A 20090-nucleotide genomic window follows, 5' to 3' on the forward strand; every position below is an offset into this window, starting at 1 on the left:
GCTGCTGTTCCATGCTGCAGCCGAGTCTAGTCCTGCATCAGATTATTTAAAATCCATTATTCCATTGTGTGGAATCCACATTGTGTGGCGTTCACAGGGCCATGTGGGGGAATGCAGGGGAGTGTGCCCCCTGCAACAGGAGTCCCAAGAGGTCCAAGAGCCATGAATGGGAACTTCCTTTGTGCAGAAGTTTAAATATTCAGGTTTCAAGCCCTTGCAGTGGCCACACCTATTATGGCCCATTACCTGTTCCCAGGTGTGATTGACAGACAGGTAAGCACCTTTCCACCTCACTCAGACCTTACTGGGAATGTGTCTATTGTCCAGTCCCTTCCCCAGTGATGAACGGGGAACAGACTTGAAGAGTGGCATGCCCATATTATCCAGTCTTTCCTTTGCTCCTTTCCTGTTAAATAATAACCAGATTATTACAAGGGTATCACTTTCATCAGTTTGTTTGTTTTACTGTATACAGTTTTTCTATTTAGAATTAGCCAGCTGGACTCAGTTTAGATGATCCCAATTTTATTAACATCCAAAGCATAATAGTTGGGAGACAGTCAAATGTATGCCTCTTGTCTCCATCTAGCCTGATCAGGGTGTTGACCTTGGACATGTCAATGTCACAGAGCTTCTTCACAGCCTGTTTGAACTGGTGCTTGTTGGCCTTGACATGCACAATGAACACAAGTGTACTGTTGTCTTCTATCTTCTTCATCGGTGGTCAGGGGGAACTTGATGATGGTATAGTGTTCAGGCTTGTTTCTCCTGGGGGTGCTTTTCCAAGGATATTTAGGCTGCCTAGTGCCACAGTGTCTTTGGCCATCGAAGGCAGGTAACATACAGATCTCTTTTATGGCTGTGGACGCTTTCAGCACTGCTTTCTTTGCCTTCAAAGCCTTTGTTTTGGCTTTGACTTTGGGAGGGGCAGGGGCTTCATTCTTCACTTTGGGCTCCATCTTTGTGAAAAAGGTTGTTTTTCTAATCATTAGTTATGATCATGAGTTTTTGCTGGTATAGAGAAATATACCAATATATACCAAATATACCAATAACTTACTATTGATTCCTGCAAGCTAATGTCTCTAGCGACTTTGATGAAAGTTTTTATAGTTATAATGAAATTAGTTCCAATATTTTGTGGATTCTGTTGGTTTTATAGGTATTTGGTCATATTGTTGCAAATGTCGATGTATCTCTTCCAATACTTATGCTTCTTTCTCTCTCTCTTTTTTTTTTTAAAATATATTTTATTGATTTTTTTACAGAGAGGAAGGGAGAGGGATAGAGAGTTAGAAACATCGATGAGAGAGAAGCATCGATCAGCTGCCTCCTGCACATCCCCCACTGGGGGTATGCCCACAACCAAGGTACATGCCCTTGACCGGAATCGAACCTGGGACCCTTCAGTCCCCAGGCCGATGCTCTATCCAGTGAGCCAAACCAGCCAGGCGCTTCTTTCTCTCTTTATTTTTCTCCTCTCCTTGTAACTTTAACCAGAACCCCCTAGGGCACTTAAATATTGAAACCATGTTTTCTATACCAGAAGTTGGTTTGGAACTATGGCCCATAGGCCAAATCCTGTCCACTGCCTATTTTTGTATTGCCCGTGAGCCAAGACATGTGTAATCAACGCAATATTAAAAACACTATTTTCAACCCAATGATGCAAATTTCCAATAATTTTATTTCAAAAAAGAATCCATTCCTCTCACTGATAGATTTTTATTTTCAAAACAAATTATACTCAATATTCAATTTTGAATTTCATCAAAAAATGTGGAAATGTGTTTTCTCTATTATTATATTAGTACCTACACAATATCTTTAATTTTGCCTCTTGGCCTGCAAGACCTAAAATGTGTCCTAGCCTGCCCTTTAGAGAAAAAGTTTGCTGGCTCTTCTCCGTACCATGGCCTCTCCCCTGACTGCTATTTGCTATAGTTATTTGTTATGCACTGACCCTCAAATGCACAATTTTGTCAAAACAAACCCCTCAGAGTGCCTTCATTAAAATGGGCATTAAATTATCTAATCGTGGGATCCAGGAGATATTTTTAAGTTGTCCTCTTACTGTTCCCCTTGAATGACTTAAAGCCGAATGGAGGAAATGCAGATAAATGTCAAATAAACTTCCAGAGTCAATGTCAAACCAGGACACCCTGAGGTTATTTGGGGATCCAAGAGCAACAATGAAGACTCCAGATCTCCTGTCCCAGCTGAGGGGACTTTGCCATCTGAATCTCTGGTCTCAGGACAGACTTCAGTTGGACCTGTCTGTTCTTGGAAGTAGGCCCATCAAGACACCAGTGGTTGTTCTTAAAAGTTAACTCTTCTGAAACATTGTTCTGTTGCTTAAAAAAAAACATGTATGAAAGCTCTGTTACTAGAAGAACAGGCGATTGCTGGCTGACCCCTTGGTAAGGAAAGACAGAGGACGGCGAGCCAGCTTGCTGAGGAGAGCCTGGCCCGGACAGAAGCTGAGCAGCTGCACTGACCGCGAGGACCCGGCTGCCAGGATTCCCACCTCCACCTTCAGCTTCCCAGGTTTCTGTTAAACCTGAGTCATTATGACCCACCCCAAAATGGGAATTTGAAAAACAGAAAATCCAGATATATAACCAATTGTCTATGGAAATTTCACAAAAAATAAGGCAGCATATCCAGTCAGTGGGGAAAGCATAGACCTTCAGTAAGTTATCATAAGTAATTAGGCCCATGAAAAAAGATAACATTAGGATAAATTGCAAATGGGTATGTAAAGGAAAAAATAGGAGAACTGGAGGGAAATCTGAGTGAATTCCTTTACATTCTGGTCTTGAGGGAAACGTTCCTAATTACGATTCAAAATAGACCAATAAAATATAGTGATAAAATTGAGTACGCAAACCCAGAAGACTTTTACAGAACAAAAAATACTACATGAGAAAAATTAAGGCACTAGCTGAGAGAAAAATTTTACTAACATATTACAAAGTTTTAGTGTCACCAATATTATAAAAAGCTTTGAAAATTTGAGAAGAAAAAATCAATGATATGATAAGAAAAAAGAAACATATCAATAAAAATAAAAACATTAAGCATCACCAATAATGGGGCCACCAAAGAATAATACAAATGGCCCTTAAATATGAGATGTTCTACCTCACTCAGGAGAGAAATGCACATTAAAATTATATTGAGATGCACGCTCTTACGTATCACATTGGCAAAAATTCCAAGTCTAACAACCTGCTCAGTTGGTGATGCTGTAGGTAGATGGTCTCAAAGCTGCTGCTGGTGTTCAGGGGCCTTTGTAAGGAGCGGCTCTAGGGTCAAGCCACAAACAAGTCCCAGCCTGGAGGGCAGAGCTCTCCTAGCATAATTAAGCCTGACCTTGTAGCCCTCCCTAATTCCTTCCTAAGTAGCTAGTGGGCTGTGGGAGGTACAGCAAGTGTTGCCAAAACAAGAACATTTGTATACATGTTAATCTACCCTTGTCTTAATCAGACTACAAAATAAAGCATCGGCTTGCAGGCTGGGTCTTTTGTGTCCTCATCCAGGCACGGGAGATCCACTAAGCCCCAGCTGTATTCTCTTGTCTGTCTTTTCTTCAATCCTTCACTGCCCCTCCTCAGGTTCACCCTTGGCCGTGCTGGCAGGGCACAGGCCTTCCTACGCACCAGCTCTTACAACATCAATAAACAGGCAGGCGTTCTTTTTCTTCAAAGTTGAAACACTATATGGCTCTGGGAACCGGTAGAAAGGATTTGTGGATTTTCTTTTCCCCTCTCCTTCAAATCACTGGAGGTAACATGACTATTAAGCCATTTCAATTGTTTTAACTGAATTTTAATTTTTTTAAATTTTAATCATTTTCCTCTAACTGAAACAATCGCCTGATTTATAATGTTTTCCATTGTCACATGCCTCGGTCATTTAAGAAAGTCACATGCGCACACACTTTACCATTTTTTTTGTTTGTTTTTTGTTTTGTCGTTGTTGTTTTTGTAATAATAAAGCTCCAATGATCTTAAAAAAATAATGGTTGCTGAGGAACACCAAAAGGAGTGGTGACTGTAATGGACTGAGCATATAAACAAGGACCATCCACAAATACAGCCTTAAATCCATTTAAATATGGGGGTGCTTAAAAGCCTAAACCATAATATTTGTCAATGAGAATATTTTTCAAGAGGTCCCATGGGTCACCTTATAATTGCAGAATGAAAAACATACTTTACAACAGCGACATCTGGTGGTTACCCTCTTAACCAGATGACTAAATTAAGCATCACCACTAATGGGACCCTCTAAGATTATGTGTCTCCTTGTGTGATGCAATACGCAGTACACGGCATCACCTATGACAAATTATTGCCCAAAATGCTTAACTTGAAATTTTTTTTTTTTGGTATAGCAAAGATGGAGATTTATTGAAGAACAAGTACAGACTCCCACGTAGGGAGGGGGAAAGGGTCCCCTAACTTGAAATTAATCAAGACTTTAGCCCTAATCTCCAGTTTACAAGAAATTAAAGGGATATAGGAACAGGTTAGACAGCAGTATGAGAACCCAGACAAACCCAGAGATAGGACATTAAAAAACAACAACACACACTGGCTTAGTCTCTTCAAAAAGTCAATATCATATTGTATGTCAATTGTAAGTTAAAAAGTTTTTAACTCAATACCATGGGGGAGGGCAGGAATCAAAGATGTAGGAAAAAAGTGAGAGGATGATTCCCAAGATGCTATTGATCACTGATCTGTTACTTGAAGTTTCTAATAAAGGCTCAGTACAGCTAACAGGGCTGCAGTTTTTGGTGCTCCTGATTGATCAGGTTGAGCCCTCTGGTCCTGGATCTCAAAAGCATGTGAGGGACAGGGGGGCTCCAGGCACCTTCGACCTCAGGGACAGAAACAATCCATTAACAGGTTACTTTCCATAAGTATCTCAGGGCTGCTTTTTCCTCCCACACTGTTTTCAAGAGTGAATTGCTGTGAGGCAGTTGCCATATACTCATTATCAGAGAACAGAGAGTACGTTCAGATCGTATGAGAATGAGGCCCAGCAGAGCTCAAAAAGAACTTTAGATTCCTAATTCCTATCAGCTTCTTCATGGACTGGTATCTGAGTTTTTGCCCAGGAGGCAATTCTGGCCTCAGAAATCACCAAAGAAATATCAGCTACATTATCCAGACCTGGAGTCACTGCCCTTTTAACTTTTAGATCCCCAACCGAGCGATAAAGTTTTTTGTTTTTTTAATATATTTTATTGATTTTTCACAGAGAGGAAGGGAGAGGGACAGAGAGCCAGAAACATCGATGAGAGAGAAACACCGACCAGCTGCCTCCTGCACACCCCCTATTGGGAATGTGCCCGCAACCAGGGCACATGCCCTCGACCGGAATCAAACCCAGGACCCTTCAGTCCGCAGGCCGACGCTCCATCTACTGAGCCAAACCGGTCAGGGCCAAGCGATAAAGTTTTGATCAGATATCCTCACGTGATGCAGAATTTTGGTTCAGATGTCCATAGTCTCTTTGCAAGAATTCCTACTTCCATCCTAGGAATCTAAAGTCAACTTCCATTTGCACACTTCCCTGATGGGTCAATTCTGCATTAGTGGAATCCAAATATTAGGTGGTGCCTCCTAGCTTTTAAGTTCTATAGAACTCTGGCTTGAACACTCCCTTCTACAGTCTGTGGGAGTCCAAAGCTATTTAAACAGTTACTACAAGTTCTCAGGGGGTATGTTCTTATGTTCACTCAGTTTCCACGCTCAGCCTCCCTGGGCTGCCTTTCTTTGAGATATCACAATTCTTAAGAAATATTCTTTAACTACCAACTACTTAAAACACCCCATCTAATCATACCATCTCTCTCCATTTTTTCTTCTCCAGGCTCTCCAAACAAATTTCTTTATCATAGCAGAGTTCTTGCTCCTGAACCCCATTCTTTTATCAAAATATTTTTTGTTTAAACAATTAAAATGTTTTTCTTCATCTCATAAAGAACTATTTTGGTGCCATTGGGTTCAATGAACCATATTATGTATTTGTCCTGGTCAAGATGGTAACTGCCCCGTCTAGTGTGCAAGAGATCCAATGGAATCAAATTGCAGCCAAGTGACTGGATAGCTTCCTTAAGGGGATGATGCTGTATCAGAGGTTCAGTGTTGCTCTTTGCTGCTAACAGGTTGGCCTTTAAACAGAAGCAAGATCAACTGTTAGACCAATGCATAGCCTCCATCCCTGGTTACTTTGTTAACGCACTCATTGTACCAACACTCAGGTAGCTGATGATGGAGGCCTTGGCCTGCCTGCTGATGACAGAGGCCTTCACCCTTGAAATCAACTTCTATTCCCAGCTTAAACATCTCTGTCACCACCACCACCACCACCACCACCACCACACACACACACACACACACACACACACACTCCCTCACTGTTCTTTCCCTAGCCTCAACAGTGACATGTGGGTGCCCTCCCTGGCCTACTGTCCCTGATCGTCACAGAAATGATTGTTCCTCTCTTTTCCTTTATAACGGGACTCTCCTCATCCTCCTTCCCCATCTTTCTCTTCTGAGACAAGACTTCATGTTTGATATGGAAGGATTGTTGGCTCTAACTGAGTCACTTGCAAACTCTGAACTGGGGCTCCAGTGTCTGATCCCTTGTCTGAACACGCAATAGGTGTCCCAATGTCTCAGTCCTCAGAGGTGGTAAGGTCCCTACTCTCTTATCTCTAAAGAAAAATTTAGGCCTCAGCTAAATAGGGTTGAGGTACAAGGAGACCGAAACTGGGTGGCATAAACTTGGGGTTCTGGAAAAAGAGGGACTGTGAACTAATAGGGGATTGGGAGATAAATCCCACACTGAAGGAAATGAGCCCATATAAAACACTCTCCAATACTGGGAAAGAACGAGTGATTGCCCTCTGGGCCCAAATCCCATAAAAAGTCTAGGCCCGCACATGCTGGTCTCTTACATGATCGAGGGGCAGGGCCAAGAATCTCTAATTTCAGAAACCAGTGAGAGCAGGTATCATTGTCTTGGTGAAAAGTGGTAAGTTTGAGAAAACGTATGTTATATATTTTCCCAAGACATGTTCAATAGAAAGTATTGATGTTTGAGTACTTTAAAAGCTCAGAACTGTGTAGAAAACAAGATGGTATTCCCACATAATATTTCATGTACATCTATGTGGCCTATCTTCCCTACCTCCCTGTGACCTTCTCTAGTCCAAAGAGAGGCCAACCCCTTCTCTCTACAGTAGGAGCTAGATCCATCACTGCCCTCTCCATCCGAATTCTTCAACCAATTCCTTCCCACTGGCTCTTTTCCCTCTGCCTAAAACCTTTCCTAATAACCACACTTGAAGGCCAGGGATGCCATGTTGCACAGCTGCCCAAGGCACCACTGAATCAGTCTATGTGAATGGCGCCCCCTGGAGTTGAACAGTGTGCACTGAATAGAATGAATGAACAGTGATGAAGCATAGAAAGGAACATTTCCTCTGTTCACTAGGTGGCGCTCAGGCAATTTTCAACTATGTGATGTGTCAAGGGCTCAGAGATTCACTGCAGCAATTTGGCAATCTCACTAATATTTTCTTAGCTAAGTAAACCTTTATTATACGGGTCCTGGGATTATAGACTCAGATTCTAAAAAAAGCTTTGGGTTTGTGTATCCTTAACTTAAAACATCTCCAGTGGAAGAAGTATAATTCCCCCTTAAAGAGCTCAGTCAGCTGTTCATGCATTCATTCAAGAAGCATTTATTGAGCACCTACTACATATCAGGCACTGTGCTCCATGCTGAGGATTCAGCTGAGGATAAAAAGAAAGAAAGAGGGGGAAAAACAACAACACGATCTCTGCACTCATGGACCTTTCAGGCATTCATTAAAAATTCATACAAATACCATTAAATTATAACAGTGGAAAGACCTGCAAATGAGAGGTACATGATGCTGTGGGTACATTTAATAGACCAAGACAGGAAGTTCAAGGGAGGCTTACTTGAGAACGGGATGGTTGAGTTAACATCTAAAGAGAGTAGATGTTGATTAGATAAAATGGAAATGGAATGTCATAAGCAGAGATAAAAGCATGATCTAGGACCCTATGGGGCATTGGAGGAGGTGAGTGAATGATGAAGACCAGTGTGGCTGGGCCAGTGCGAGCAATTGGGAGTTTCAAGTGAGATGAGGCTGGAGAGGTAGGGTGGGCCAGACCTGGTAAGTCTTATAGGCTATAATATGAATTGTGTCCAACACTTGATCTTAGCCAAAAGGCCAAGAAGTGATGAATTGTGGTCCTTATTCCAAGAATAACTGAAAATAATTGAGGGTTGTAAGCAGAGAAATGACATGATTATACCTGTACTTTAAAGGGATCACTTTGGCTGCAATAATGTATTAGAGGGGCTTTAGAGGTGTGGCAAACAAATTAGGAGGTTATTGTGGTGGAGCAGGAGAGAGACACTGGTGGTTTATACTGAGGTAGGTTTCAAAAGCTCTGACTATTAGAAATCTTTCCTTAAATCAAAGCAAAATTTGTCCCAGCTCTTTCTTCTGAGACCACAAAGACCAAGTCAACTCCACATCAACATGGCAAACCTTCAAGTAGATTAAGGAATACACTTCACCGCAACCTCTTCCACTCTACCCCTTCTTGACCTCATCACTTAACCCTCCTTTCTTCTTGTTGAAAACACAGTTCTTTTAACAGGTCCTCACATGGCCTGACTATGAATTCTCTTTGCCACCCTCACTATCCATCTCAGAACAGTCTCAGTTGGCCAATAAAGACGAAAGCCCTCAATGAGCCAAAGCTTCTGGAGATTAAGATGAACACAAAGATAGGACTGATATGCTAAACCCTGATTACAGTGTGAAAACAAACAAGGAAGAGTTAAATCTACCACCGGAAGCTAGAACATTATAAATTAACATCTGACTTCTCTATCAGGCTGATAATAATAGAAATAAACATATATTGAGACTATTTTAAACATATAACATGCATTAAGTCCTTTTGTCCTCTCAACAAACCTTGAGGTAGGCCCTAATATTATTTCCATTTTACAGATGAGAAAAACAAGGTATGAAAGACTAAGGTCACCCAGTCACAAAGCATCAGAACCAGGACTCAGGCATCAATCTGACTTCAGGACATGTGCTCTTAGCCACTACACTACACTACCTTCAAGGGCAAGGAGAATTATCTGCATGCTTAGAAGAAAAAACACACAATAAATAAGAATTAAAGCCCCCCCCCCAAAAAAAAAACACAAAGAAAGAGAGAGAGAAAGAGAGAGAGAGAGAGAATAACCAGAGGAACTCCCAACTATTTGATTTAATTTTAATCTAAAGCCCAGATGAAAATTATATTAAGACACGGTCAAATATGAACCCAAAACAACAGTTGGTCATCTTTAAGAAATATTGGAAGATGACCAACACATTAAAAAGACAAATTTATTTTTCTAAAAGAGTAGCACTGTTTTTAATGAGTTTTAGTCCAGAATACAAAACAAGGTGCTAGCTGTGGCCTCAATGTTAGTACAACTGTGAACAATGACTTTTCCTTCCCCCTTAAAGACAAGTTACGAAAGTGTATCCGATGGAAGGGGATGAGACATTCCAGTCTATTTTTGAAAAACCGCCCTGAAGCTGGTAGCATTGTTGCAGTTTCAAAGGCTTTTCCATAACCTCTTCACCCCACACCTACCCAATAGGAATTCAAATTCTGGGCCTTTCTTGATCCAAGAGATTTTTGCGGGAGAATTTCTCTTTTGAGACTTTTAGAGTGCAAAGGCCATTTTTCTTGTTTGTTTGTTGTTGTTTTTCATCTCGTTGAACTTTCTGTCACTGGATGAGTAAGGAAGCCAGTGCAGTTCTTCATGAGTTCTTCGGAGGAACTTTGTGATTTTTTTTTTAAAGGGTCAATTTTAGGAAATTGATGTACTTTCTGTCTTACCTCACTTCTGTATTAATATCTTTTATCATCCACCAGGAAGTTGACTTTAGAGAAGGCTTTGAAATTCTGGCTTCTTTAACTAATCATCTACTTGTTTGTTCACAAATATTTATTGAATATTTGCTACATGCCACACAGACTGCTAGGTGCTGAAGAGTCAAAATAGCTAGGGTTCCTACCCTCATGAAGAATATCATTACTGATATAATAATTTCATAAATGTGGCCATAATTATAGGCTGAGTCACCTGCTATAATTATTTAAGAAATTTCTTCCAGAGCAGTTTCTAATATTCTAGTGATAAGCAAGAATGTAAATGATTCTTCTTTCCATATTTGAATGACATTTACACAATGGAAAAAAACATATCAAAAATCTTTCAGTGACTTAAAAGTTTGATCGTAGTCTTACAGTAAGATTATGCCTTAAATTAGAATGCAAAGTTTGTAAAATTCTATAAATCATTGAAACACCATTAAAAATCTTAATAAAATGAAATTGATGAATCTGCTTTGAGTCAATTTTTTAAATTTATTGATATATATAATTCAGATGCCATAAAATTTAGCCTTTTAAAGTGTACAGTTCAGTGGACTTAGTATATTCACAAGGTTGTGTAACCATCTCCACTGTCTAATTCCAGAACATCTTCATCACCCAAAAAGAAAACCCATATCCACTAGCAGTCTTTCCCCATTGCCCTCTCCCTGCAGTCCCTGGAAATACATCTATTTTCTGTTCCTATGGATTTGCCTAATGTGGACATTTTGTATAAATGGAATTATAGAATATAGGGCCTTTCGTGTCTGACTTCTTTCTTTCACTTGGGATGTTTGCAAGGTTCATCCATGTCATAGCCTGTATCAGCACTTCATTCCTTTTGTTGTGGAATAAGTGAATAGCCAAAAGAACACCATTTTACATGCACTGAGTATCAGTACAATAGACCACACACATTTCATGTTTTTCATTTAATTTCTGGATTCAGGAGTTAGGTATTATACTCTCAAGTACAGGTTTATTCAAATGAGCTACAAGCTATGATTATTCTATAAGAGCCTGGACACTTCAAAATATAATATGGCTTTTATCTCAAGATGGTGGGGAGGATATACGTATTACCTCTCCTTCCTCTCAAAATATTATTGAATTCAAAAGGAATATATAAAGTATAAATAGGAATAACTCGATTGAGCCCACGGCAAACAGGATAAATGCCATCAGTGAACCAGAACCATCAAGAAACATCTGGAAGATGCTAGGCAGATAGAGCCAGAATGAAATCCATAGAACAGAGACGTCCAAAGCTGGCCAGAAGGGGAGAGGACAGAGAACAATGCCTCGTTAAAGGGAAGTGACATGGAATAAACCCTAACCCAGATATGTGATGACTCAACCTACATCTTCAAAACATTAACTTGCTTCCTGGAGGGGGAAGCAGATGGATTTTTTCCTTGGCCCTCTATGGTTCTGCAAATGTGGTAATGTCTACATGTGGGATTTGATCTTGACTGTCCCTTTTCTCCCTCTGGACGAGGTTACGCCTTTTCCACCAGGTTCGTGTTTTCCTAACACTTTTATTCCCTGAAATCAAAAAGCGATTATGTGCCTAACTTGATTTAGCTCATTATAGAGGTGTTTCCTGACCTGTACCGGCCACATCTCTCCAAGATCTACTTCTTCTGTTTTATAAAGCAAAATTTGACTGGTAAAATGACAGTGCAGACATGTAAATACTGAGTCAGGGTGATAGCAGGTATCTTGCCCTTCCCCCTCCTCCCCTCCCTGAATTACACAGTGTGGTTTTTAAGACAAAACTTAAGTATTCAGAAACAGGAACTTTTTTTTTTTTAGGAACAAAAACTTAATTTTCATTTCTTAATTCTTTTTAAATTGTGGAGACTTTCACTTTGAGGCTGCTGATCACATGTTGGGTAAGGAGTGTAGCTCAGAGCCCCTACTCCCTAAACTAGGGAACAAGTATCCATCAGCTCCCCATGGTGAAGCTCCTGAGTGGAGAGAGCAGTGGAATTAGTTTCTGAGGAGAGAGTGAGAAGCACAGATGTGTGTTAAGAGTGGCTACATCCTGGCCAAGGAGAACTGAGGAGGGCTGGTTGGTGGGGATTAAATTTCTAAATGCTCCTTTGCCAAAAACGCTCCTGGTGTATTATATCAGGAGCTGCCAGAAGGTGATGAGACAGGAAATATGGAAACATGGGCTATAGCTTCTAGCTCTAAATCCAGTTTCAGTGGCTGCAAAGCTTTCGATAAATCAGGGCTTGGAGGAACAGCAGGATTCTGAGATCACTGTGTAGATTTGATTTAGTGGTGACAGTTTGTCCAAGGTGTAGTGCTGATGAAACTAAGAGTCCCATCCCAAAGGTACCCGTGAGTTAAACTACACCCACGGTCATGTGCTACTCTGCTGCAAATCCATGCTAAGATGTCGGAGGGTTCAGTTTAGTGAGACCCATCACCACTGCATGGGAGGAAGAGTGGTTCTGTGGGAGGTCTGAGCCATGGAATTGGAAGACTCATCCTTACCAACTGTGGATTTGGGGCCTCAGGTTCGTTAGGAGGCTGTTCTAAATAGTGACTGACATTTAATTTTTCTGAAAGTCTAAACCCATGGGTTCCCCAGACAATGGAATAAAGCAGATCTTTATTCACTGTTTATCAAATATTGACTGCATGCCATCTAAGCACCAGACAATGTGTTGGGCTCTGGGGCTTGATGTCAACCAAAATATGGGCCCAGCCCTCATTGATTTTACAGTCTAATGTTACAGCCAAAAGACATGAATCAAATTTATCACCAAAACAAATGTGAAAAGTTCAACCGTGATAAGAAGAGGTCTTATGAGGTACTAAGAAACCCTATAATGGGGATGGGGTGGAATAAATGACTTAGCCAGAAAAGTCAGGAAATATTTTCCCAAGGAAGTGGCATGTATGCTGAGACCCAAAGGATAGCTAAATGTTTACTAGGCAAAACAGGATTTTAGCAGGTTGTAGACAGAAGGAATGGCATGTGCAAAGGCCTGTGTAGAAGGAGCAAAGATCATCTGAGAAATAGGAAGCCAATATGGCTGGAGTAGAAACAAGAGACAGCCTGGTACAAAATGAAGGTGCAAAGGTAGGTAATTACCAGATAGTGCAAGGCTGGCAGACGTGCTAAGAGGATTTGGTTTTAGAATAAGATATGTATTTTGAAAAGATAAATCTGGTTTCAGTATTGGAGAGGAATAAAGTGGATACACATAAAATATTAGCAGTTTATTGTGTGGGCCAAGCAAGAGAAAATGATACTTTGAACTAGGGCGCTGATATGAAAGTGGAAAAAAATTTATGAATTCCAGAGATATTTAAGAGGTTAAATAAACATGATCTGATAAAGAATTGCATTTAAAAAGGCAAGAGAAAGATATCAAAGATACCTTCTAGCTTACACATCTGTTTGTATGTAGCGCTATTCACAATGATAGAGAACACTGTAATGGGGTTGAGGAAAGGAGACTATGAGTTTGGTCTTGTATACATTGAAAAGATAACAAGTGGGTAATTGATATGTGAGTCAGGAGCTCAGAGAAAGGTCTGAATTGTAGACACAACTTAATGAGTCAGCTACATATAAATGGTAGTTGAAACTATATGTGTAGATGAGATTGTTTACATAAGACACTAAGAAGAAAGCCCTTGGTTGAGCCATATGAATTCTAACTTTAAAGACTGGTTAGAGTTTGATGAGTCTCCAAAGATGAGAGGAGTGGCCAGAGAGAAAGGAGATCAGCCAGGAGGTGTGGTGCTGCCAAAGCAAGAGAATAAACTCTCAGTGGTTTAGGAAAGAGGTCAAAACTCTCAAAGGTTGCTCAGAGTCAAGTAAGACGAGGACTGAAAATGTCCATTGAATTTAACGACACAGAATGACTGATGACCTCAGAAAAAAATCTGTGTTAGTGACATGATAGAGCTAGAAATAAAATAGAAAATAGTAGAAGAGTTTGAAAGTTTGAAGGGAATCACTAATTTCTGAACTTGTACTTTTGGAGAACTAAAGAGTGAGAGTTGGCTGGAGAAACATCACAGGACTGCTGGGTAGCTTTGAGGGCTTATTTGAGATTACAGTTTGTAAACTTATAGTTTAAATCTGCCCTATTGTGAGACTTCCCCCAGCAGTCCTCCGCTACTAGAATGCCAGCCCATAATTGGGTTCATCCAAGGTTGACCTGCATTGAAAACATAGAAGAACCAGAGAGTTTGATCTACTGAAAAGGATGTTGCTAAAATGATGTACCATAAAATCTAATTTGGAGGAAGAGAAGAAAGGAAAAACTACTTGTTTGGAAAATCATATATTAGTGTAGGGGTACATGGATCCTGATAGCATCAAAGAATCATTAAAGTGGGAGTAGTTGAACAAGCAACACAGAAGGAGAGGATGCTGTAGGCAGAGAGTAGGGCGTTTGAATTAATGACTTTGGAGTTGGCACAGTACAGTTGATCAGATACAGGATCCAAGGGAGTCTGTGGCTGAACAAGGGTGGAAGTCACTAAAGATGAAAGGCCTTGGGTTTGACTCCATCAAATCTCTTTTATTTGCAATTGATAGAAAACCCAAATCAAACTTGGAAAGGGAATGTAGAAGGCTTTGTTATTAAAAAGTCAAGGGATAATTTAGCTTCAGGCACAGCTCTCATGACGTCATTAGTATCTGGACTCTCTCCATCTTTCAGCCCCTCTGTTCTCTGTGTGCACTCCCATCTCTGGTAAGCTCCTCTCTAGTGGTAGCAAAACAGCTTCCAGCAACTCCAGGCTTTCATCCTCATCAGTCCAAGACAGAGTAGAAAAGAATAAGCCTAACTAAGCTTAAATCCTGGGCCTTATTCTGATTGGTCCAAATTCGGGTCACATTCCCATCTTTGAACCAATCACTGTGATCACAGGCATGCATTGCTGGGATTGGTCAGACCTGAGTCTCATATTCACTTGGAGGATTTTCATCCAAACAAAAATGGGGTGTTGTTCCCAGAAGAGTCAATGTATGCTGGCCAGCAAAAACAAGAGATGTCTTTCTTCTTCTACAGTGTTGAGCAGGTTGTTAATGAGGTTATTCAAGTTGGTAGCAGAGATTGGGGTGGAGAGGAATCCCACAAAGCCAGTCTTTGATGCAAGAGGAGGCATGGCCTGTCATCATGACTTCACATGTAAAACAGAAGTTGGAGTGTTAGTACAAGTGCCTTTTGATAACTTTTTGTGTTGTTAATCCTCACTGGAGGATTTTTTTTTTCATTGACTTTTAGAGAGAGTAGAAGGGAGTAAGGGAGGGGAAGAGAGAGAGAGGTAGAGAGAGACATTGATGTGAGAGAGACACATTAATTGGTTGCCTACCCCACACACCTGATTGGGGCCGAGGATCAAACCTGCAACCCAGGTACATGCCCTTGACCGGGAATCGGACCAGTGACCTTTTGGTGCTTGGGCCGACGCTTTAACCACTGAGCAACACCAGCTAGGACAGACTGCAAGATCTTTGAGGGCAAAGAAGTTTGTATCCCTGGTACCTACTAGTAGGCCTGATACTCAAAATATTCCTGTAAATAGATGGATAGATAAGTGGATAGTAAATTATAGATGAATGAACGAATAAATGAACCACTTTATTTGAATATATCTTAGGAATAGACTCACAGTATTTGATGGCAAGTATTTAACAAACAAGTGCCTTTGTAAAACATATCTCTTCTGTTCAACTACATAAAAAATGGAGCATTGTGAAAATAACATACACTCGGAAGTCACAAACCCAGATTTGCATCTTGGCTCTGTGTGAACCTTGTGCAAATTATTTAGCTACCCTGAGTCTTAGTTTCCTCATCTGTAAAATTGGGTAATGTTAGAGTGACACCTCCAGGGGGAAAGGCCAATGAAACAATCTCCCAAGAGTATCCATATGTAACATTAATAATTTTGATAACCTTGTAGATAGGGCCTCATTCTCAGCCTGACAAAATAAAAACAACAACAACTTCATTTCATCATCACATGGAGAGGGAAGCCATTTCACAGAGGCTCAGATGACATTAACCAAATGAGACAGGTAGATGCAGTAATCAGAATGTCAACTTACTCATTTACCATGAGACATTTTTTGGAGTATCCAAATAACTATCACATTTTCTTCCTGTGTGCACCTGTATGTGGGAAGGACAATCATAACTAGAAGATTGTTGCAATCAGGCAAGGGGACTTGGGCTGCCGTGATGGGCCAGCCACTGGGAAACCCTCAGAAGAAGTGGTGACAGACAGGGTTTGTCCCCATGACCTAGGATGAGTTTGTATGTCTTCGTTTTGTTCTAGTATATATTTATGTTTCGGAAGGTATCTTATTTTCCTCGCATTGCAATGTCTCGGGGAAAGGCTGATCCCAGCTCCTAAAATATCAACAATAAAAAGAACAACACCTTCTTCATCGGTGCAGCCTGCACGTCAGCAGTAGGGGTTTCTTTGGCCTTTAAGATCTGGGTCAGATGGCTTGACTCCCCATGCCCATCCCTGTGAAAGTCCTAAGCCCATCTAAGATTTCAGCAAATCCTTGTGTTCCTGTAGACTCCTCTTCCACTTGCTTCCTCATGATCTCTGCTCAGTATATGTCAATTCAGACACGAATCACAGCTGCTTCACTGATAGCCTCCAAAATGAAAAATAAAAAAATCCCACTCACACAAACCTTTCCTGAGCAGACTCTGCTAAAGAACTGAGGAGGCAGGGAGAAGTCTCGGGAAGGATTGTTCTACACATGACTCCACAAGCTGTTAAAACACCCATATGAGACAGTCCTATCCTGCTAAGGTCCCTCTGAGCACTCTGATACCAGGGTTCCTGTCCTGGCCCTTCTCACCATTAGTCCTCCTCCCCACACCTCTTTCCCTCTCTCTCTCCCTTCTCCCTCCTCTGCTCTCTCTCCCACCCCTCCCTCTCCAACACATCAGACAACTTCCTCTCTTGGACTCAGAAACAGAGGTTCCACCCCCTCTCTGGAGCCTCCTCCACAGCTGGAATCCAGGCCAGGGCATTTCACCTTCTAACTGACCAAAGGTATTTTCCAAACAAAGACTACTCCTTTCTAAATCGAATTTTGGGGCCAGCTGTTAATAAAATAAAAGTATTTCCTACCTGGTTGTAAAGTGCCTGGGCTGTACGTTCAATAAACAAGCTTCCATCCACTCCTCTTGTTCCTCTCCATTTATGCAACACATTGTTAATCACTGATAATTTCAAGATGACCAAGATGTCTCTGCTCCTCTCCACATTCCTATGTTGGTTGAGAGGACACCCTCAAACAAAATATCCCATAGCCATCGGCTTTTAAAGACTGGTGCCAAATACTGGCTCCCCAATTTACTGGCTTTGTGATCTTGTGCAAATTACTTACTGGCTTCAATTTCTCCACCCAGAAAATGAGAGGATGGACTAGCTTAAAGACTTCTTGGGTGTGGCTCAGTAGGTTGAGTGTCATCCTGTGCACAGAAAGGTTGCTGGTTCAATTCCCGTGCAGGGCAAATGCCCAGGTTTTGGGCCCAATCCCTGTTAGGAGACAGCCAATTGATGTTTCTCTCTCTCCCTCTTCCTCCCTCTCTCTCTAAAAATAAAATAAGACTTCTCAGGAGGATTAAATTAATTACTTTGCTAGTACATAGTAAGGGCTCAGTAAATGTTAGCTGCTTAAAAATATTATTTTTTGTTTCTTTATCTTCAAATATGTGACTTCATCAATGTAAAAGATGAGAGAGTTTAACCTTTGCATTTTAATAAACTCAACCTTGAGCTAGAGACTAAAGCATTAGAGTTAGGGTTCAACTTGGCTTATGGCCTATATATACCCTGCCAGTACCATAAGCCACAGAGGATGGCCAAGTACTAACTCAGTTGGGACCTGCATTCAGAGATGGAGGGGGTAGTAGAGACATGATGAAAATACACTCCAAACCAGAGTAGCCTAAACTGGGAGAGACACCAACTATCTGGGTCTAGTTCATTTCTGGGTCAGAGGATTCAGGCCTGGAGGGTCCCGGGGCTGGCTAGCATCATGACGAGCCGCTCCCACTATCCCACTAGACCTGTCCTGTATCTCCTGTGAATCTCAGAGATGGGAAGAACTGAGACACCACAGACTCTCCCAGAGAGGATAAAGGCTGCCCTCTAGTGTCTGCAGCCCCAAGAACAGCCAAACTCCTTGATTCAAATGAGCAAAGTGGGCTCTCTGGTCCAGGCTGCTGCTCTCATGGCCATAGCTGACTGCTGAGTACCATCTTCCCCCATCACCTACCCATCCCCTGGAGCCTCTGCCCCGCACAGGAACAGACTGGTTGGACTACTTGCTGCAGCCTCTGGAAAAACAGGGTTAGGAATGGAGTGGGAGAGCCAGGCATGGGTTGAGTGAAACCAGTTCCTCCCAAGGCGGGCCCAGATGAGGGGGAGGAAGAGGGAAGGAAGGAAGGGAGCTCTGAGGGGACTGCCAGGCCAGCTCCACAGGACACATCTTGAAGGGGGGTGTGATTAAGTGGGTCTTTCTCCTTGCAGAAGGCACAGTTGTCTGGGCCTGGACACAGGGGGCTGCCTAAGGACAGGGAGGGGCAGAGAAGATTATGGTTCACCTAAAAACTACCTAAAGGACACATTTCTACAGAAACCCGTTTAGATTTAGTCCCTACACCCAGAAGTACATTATCCATGTGGCTTTATAAACTCTCCTTGCAGACTTGCGCTTCCCTTGTGTGACTCTGGGTTCCGGCTCATCCACGCTGCCTGGCTGCGTCAGGGTTAAGCCGCCAGGGGAAGAAGTTTGTGTTTTGACTCTTCATCCCTGGGCACCTCTCCACGATTGGCACATATCGCACCCCTGGCACATAATGTTACCCCTGTCATCCTGGTCCTCTTTGCAGAAGTGTGCGCTTAAAAGCGGAAGCGTGACAGCCTGGGGGCAGTGACAAGCCCTAGGAGATGCCTAGCGACCTGCGGGGAGGTCCCGGCACGCCCCGCTGTGGGGAAATCTACGCCTGGTCGGGAGGCCGCCCTCACTGGAGCAGTGTGATGCGCGGCCAAGGGTGGGGCGCCAGGGCCAAGACTCGCTGTGCGCTCCCCTGCGCCTGGCTGCCCTGGCCGGCCGCCAGCCCCGCTCCAGGGGCGGGGGCGGAGCGCGGCCCTTTCTGGCTGGGGAGGAGTGGCCGCGGCCGGGAAGGTCACTTGGCCGCTGGGCTAGCTGCTGTCTGTCACACGCGCCCCGCGCCCAGCTCAGTGGTTCTCCCTTCTCCAGGCTCACCCGCTCGCACGCGGCTCGCACTTGCGCTCTGGAGCAGCGGGCTCTGAGCAAGCTCCTCCATCCCCATCAGAGACCCCATGGGTCCCCAGGCCACCTGCCCTTGCTGGGGCTACCTGTCTCGCCTCCAGGTGAGGACCTGGGCCGAGCCCGTGGTGTTCTCCACTCAGGTGGCCAGCTCCCTCTACGATGCGGGGCTGCTCCTCGTGCTGCATGAATCCTTCGGGGCCAGAGTCTCCAACCACAGCGCCAGCCCTTCGCCCCGGGAGGCTCTAGAGGACCAAGGGCAGAGGGCCATCTCCAATTTTTACATCATCTACAACATCGTGACAGGCCTGACGCCCCTGCTGCCTGCTTACATCCTGGGCTGGCTCAGCGACCGCTACCACCGCAAGATCTCAATTTGCGTGGCCCTGCTGGGCCTCCTGCTCTGCCGCCTCATGCTGCTGTTCAAGGTGCTGTGGGACTGGCCGGTGGAGGTGATGTACGTGGCCGTGGCGCTGAATGGACTCTGCGGAGGCCTCTCAGCCTACTGGGCCGGAGTTATATCCCTGGGCTCCCTCGGCTCCTCAGAGGGCCGCCGCTCGGTCCGCCTCATCTTTATTGACCTGATGCTGGGCCTGGGGGGGTTCTGTGGGAGCATGGGCTCCGGGCATCTCTTCCAACAGGTGTCTGAGAAGGCCTGGCAGGGCCTGGTGCTGACGGTCTGCAGCGTGAGCTGTGCCTCTTTTGCCCTTTTCTACAGCCTCTTGGTCCTGAAGGTCCCTGAGTCGGTGGCCAAGCCCAGAAAGGCACTCCCCGCT

At 43.1% G+C, this 20090-nt stretch overlaps 1 protein-coding gene across 1 annotated transcript in view; it reads left to right on the plus strand.

Annotated features, from left to right (window-relative positions):
- Positions 1 to 19215: 19215 nt before the first annotated feature.
- Positions 19216 to 20090, plus strand: part of SLC46A2 (solute carrier family 46 member 2) — a 10809-nt gene continuing 9934 nt past the window's right edge. Inside the window, 1 exon segment of the mRNA XM_006088013.3 lies at positions 19216 to 20060. Coding sequence (XP_006088075.1) covers positions 19368 to 20060 — 693 coding nt within the window. The 5' untranslated portion in view covers positions 19216 to 19367.

This window comes from Myotis lucifugus, unplaced genomic scaffold, assembly GCF_000147115.1.
Source record: "Myotis lucifugus unplaced genomic scaffold, Myoluc2.0 scaffold_43, whole genome shotgun sequence".
NCBI classification, from domain to species: domain Eukaryota; kingdom Metazoa; phylum Chordata; class Mammalia; order Chiroptera; family Vespertilionidae; genus Myotis; species Myotis lucifugus.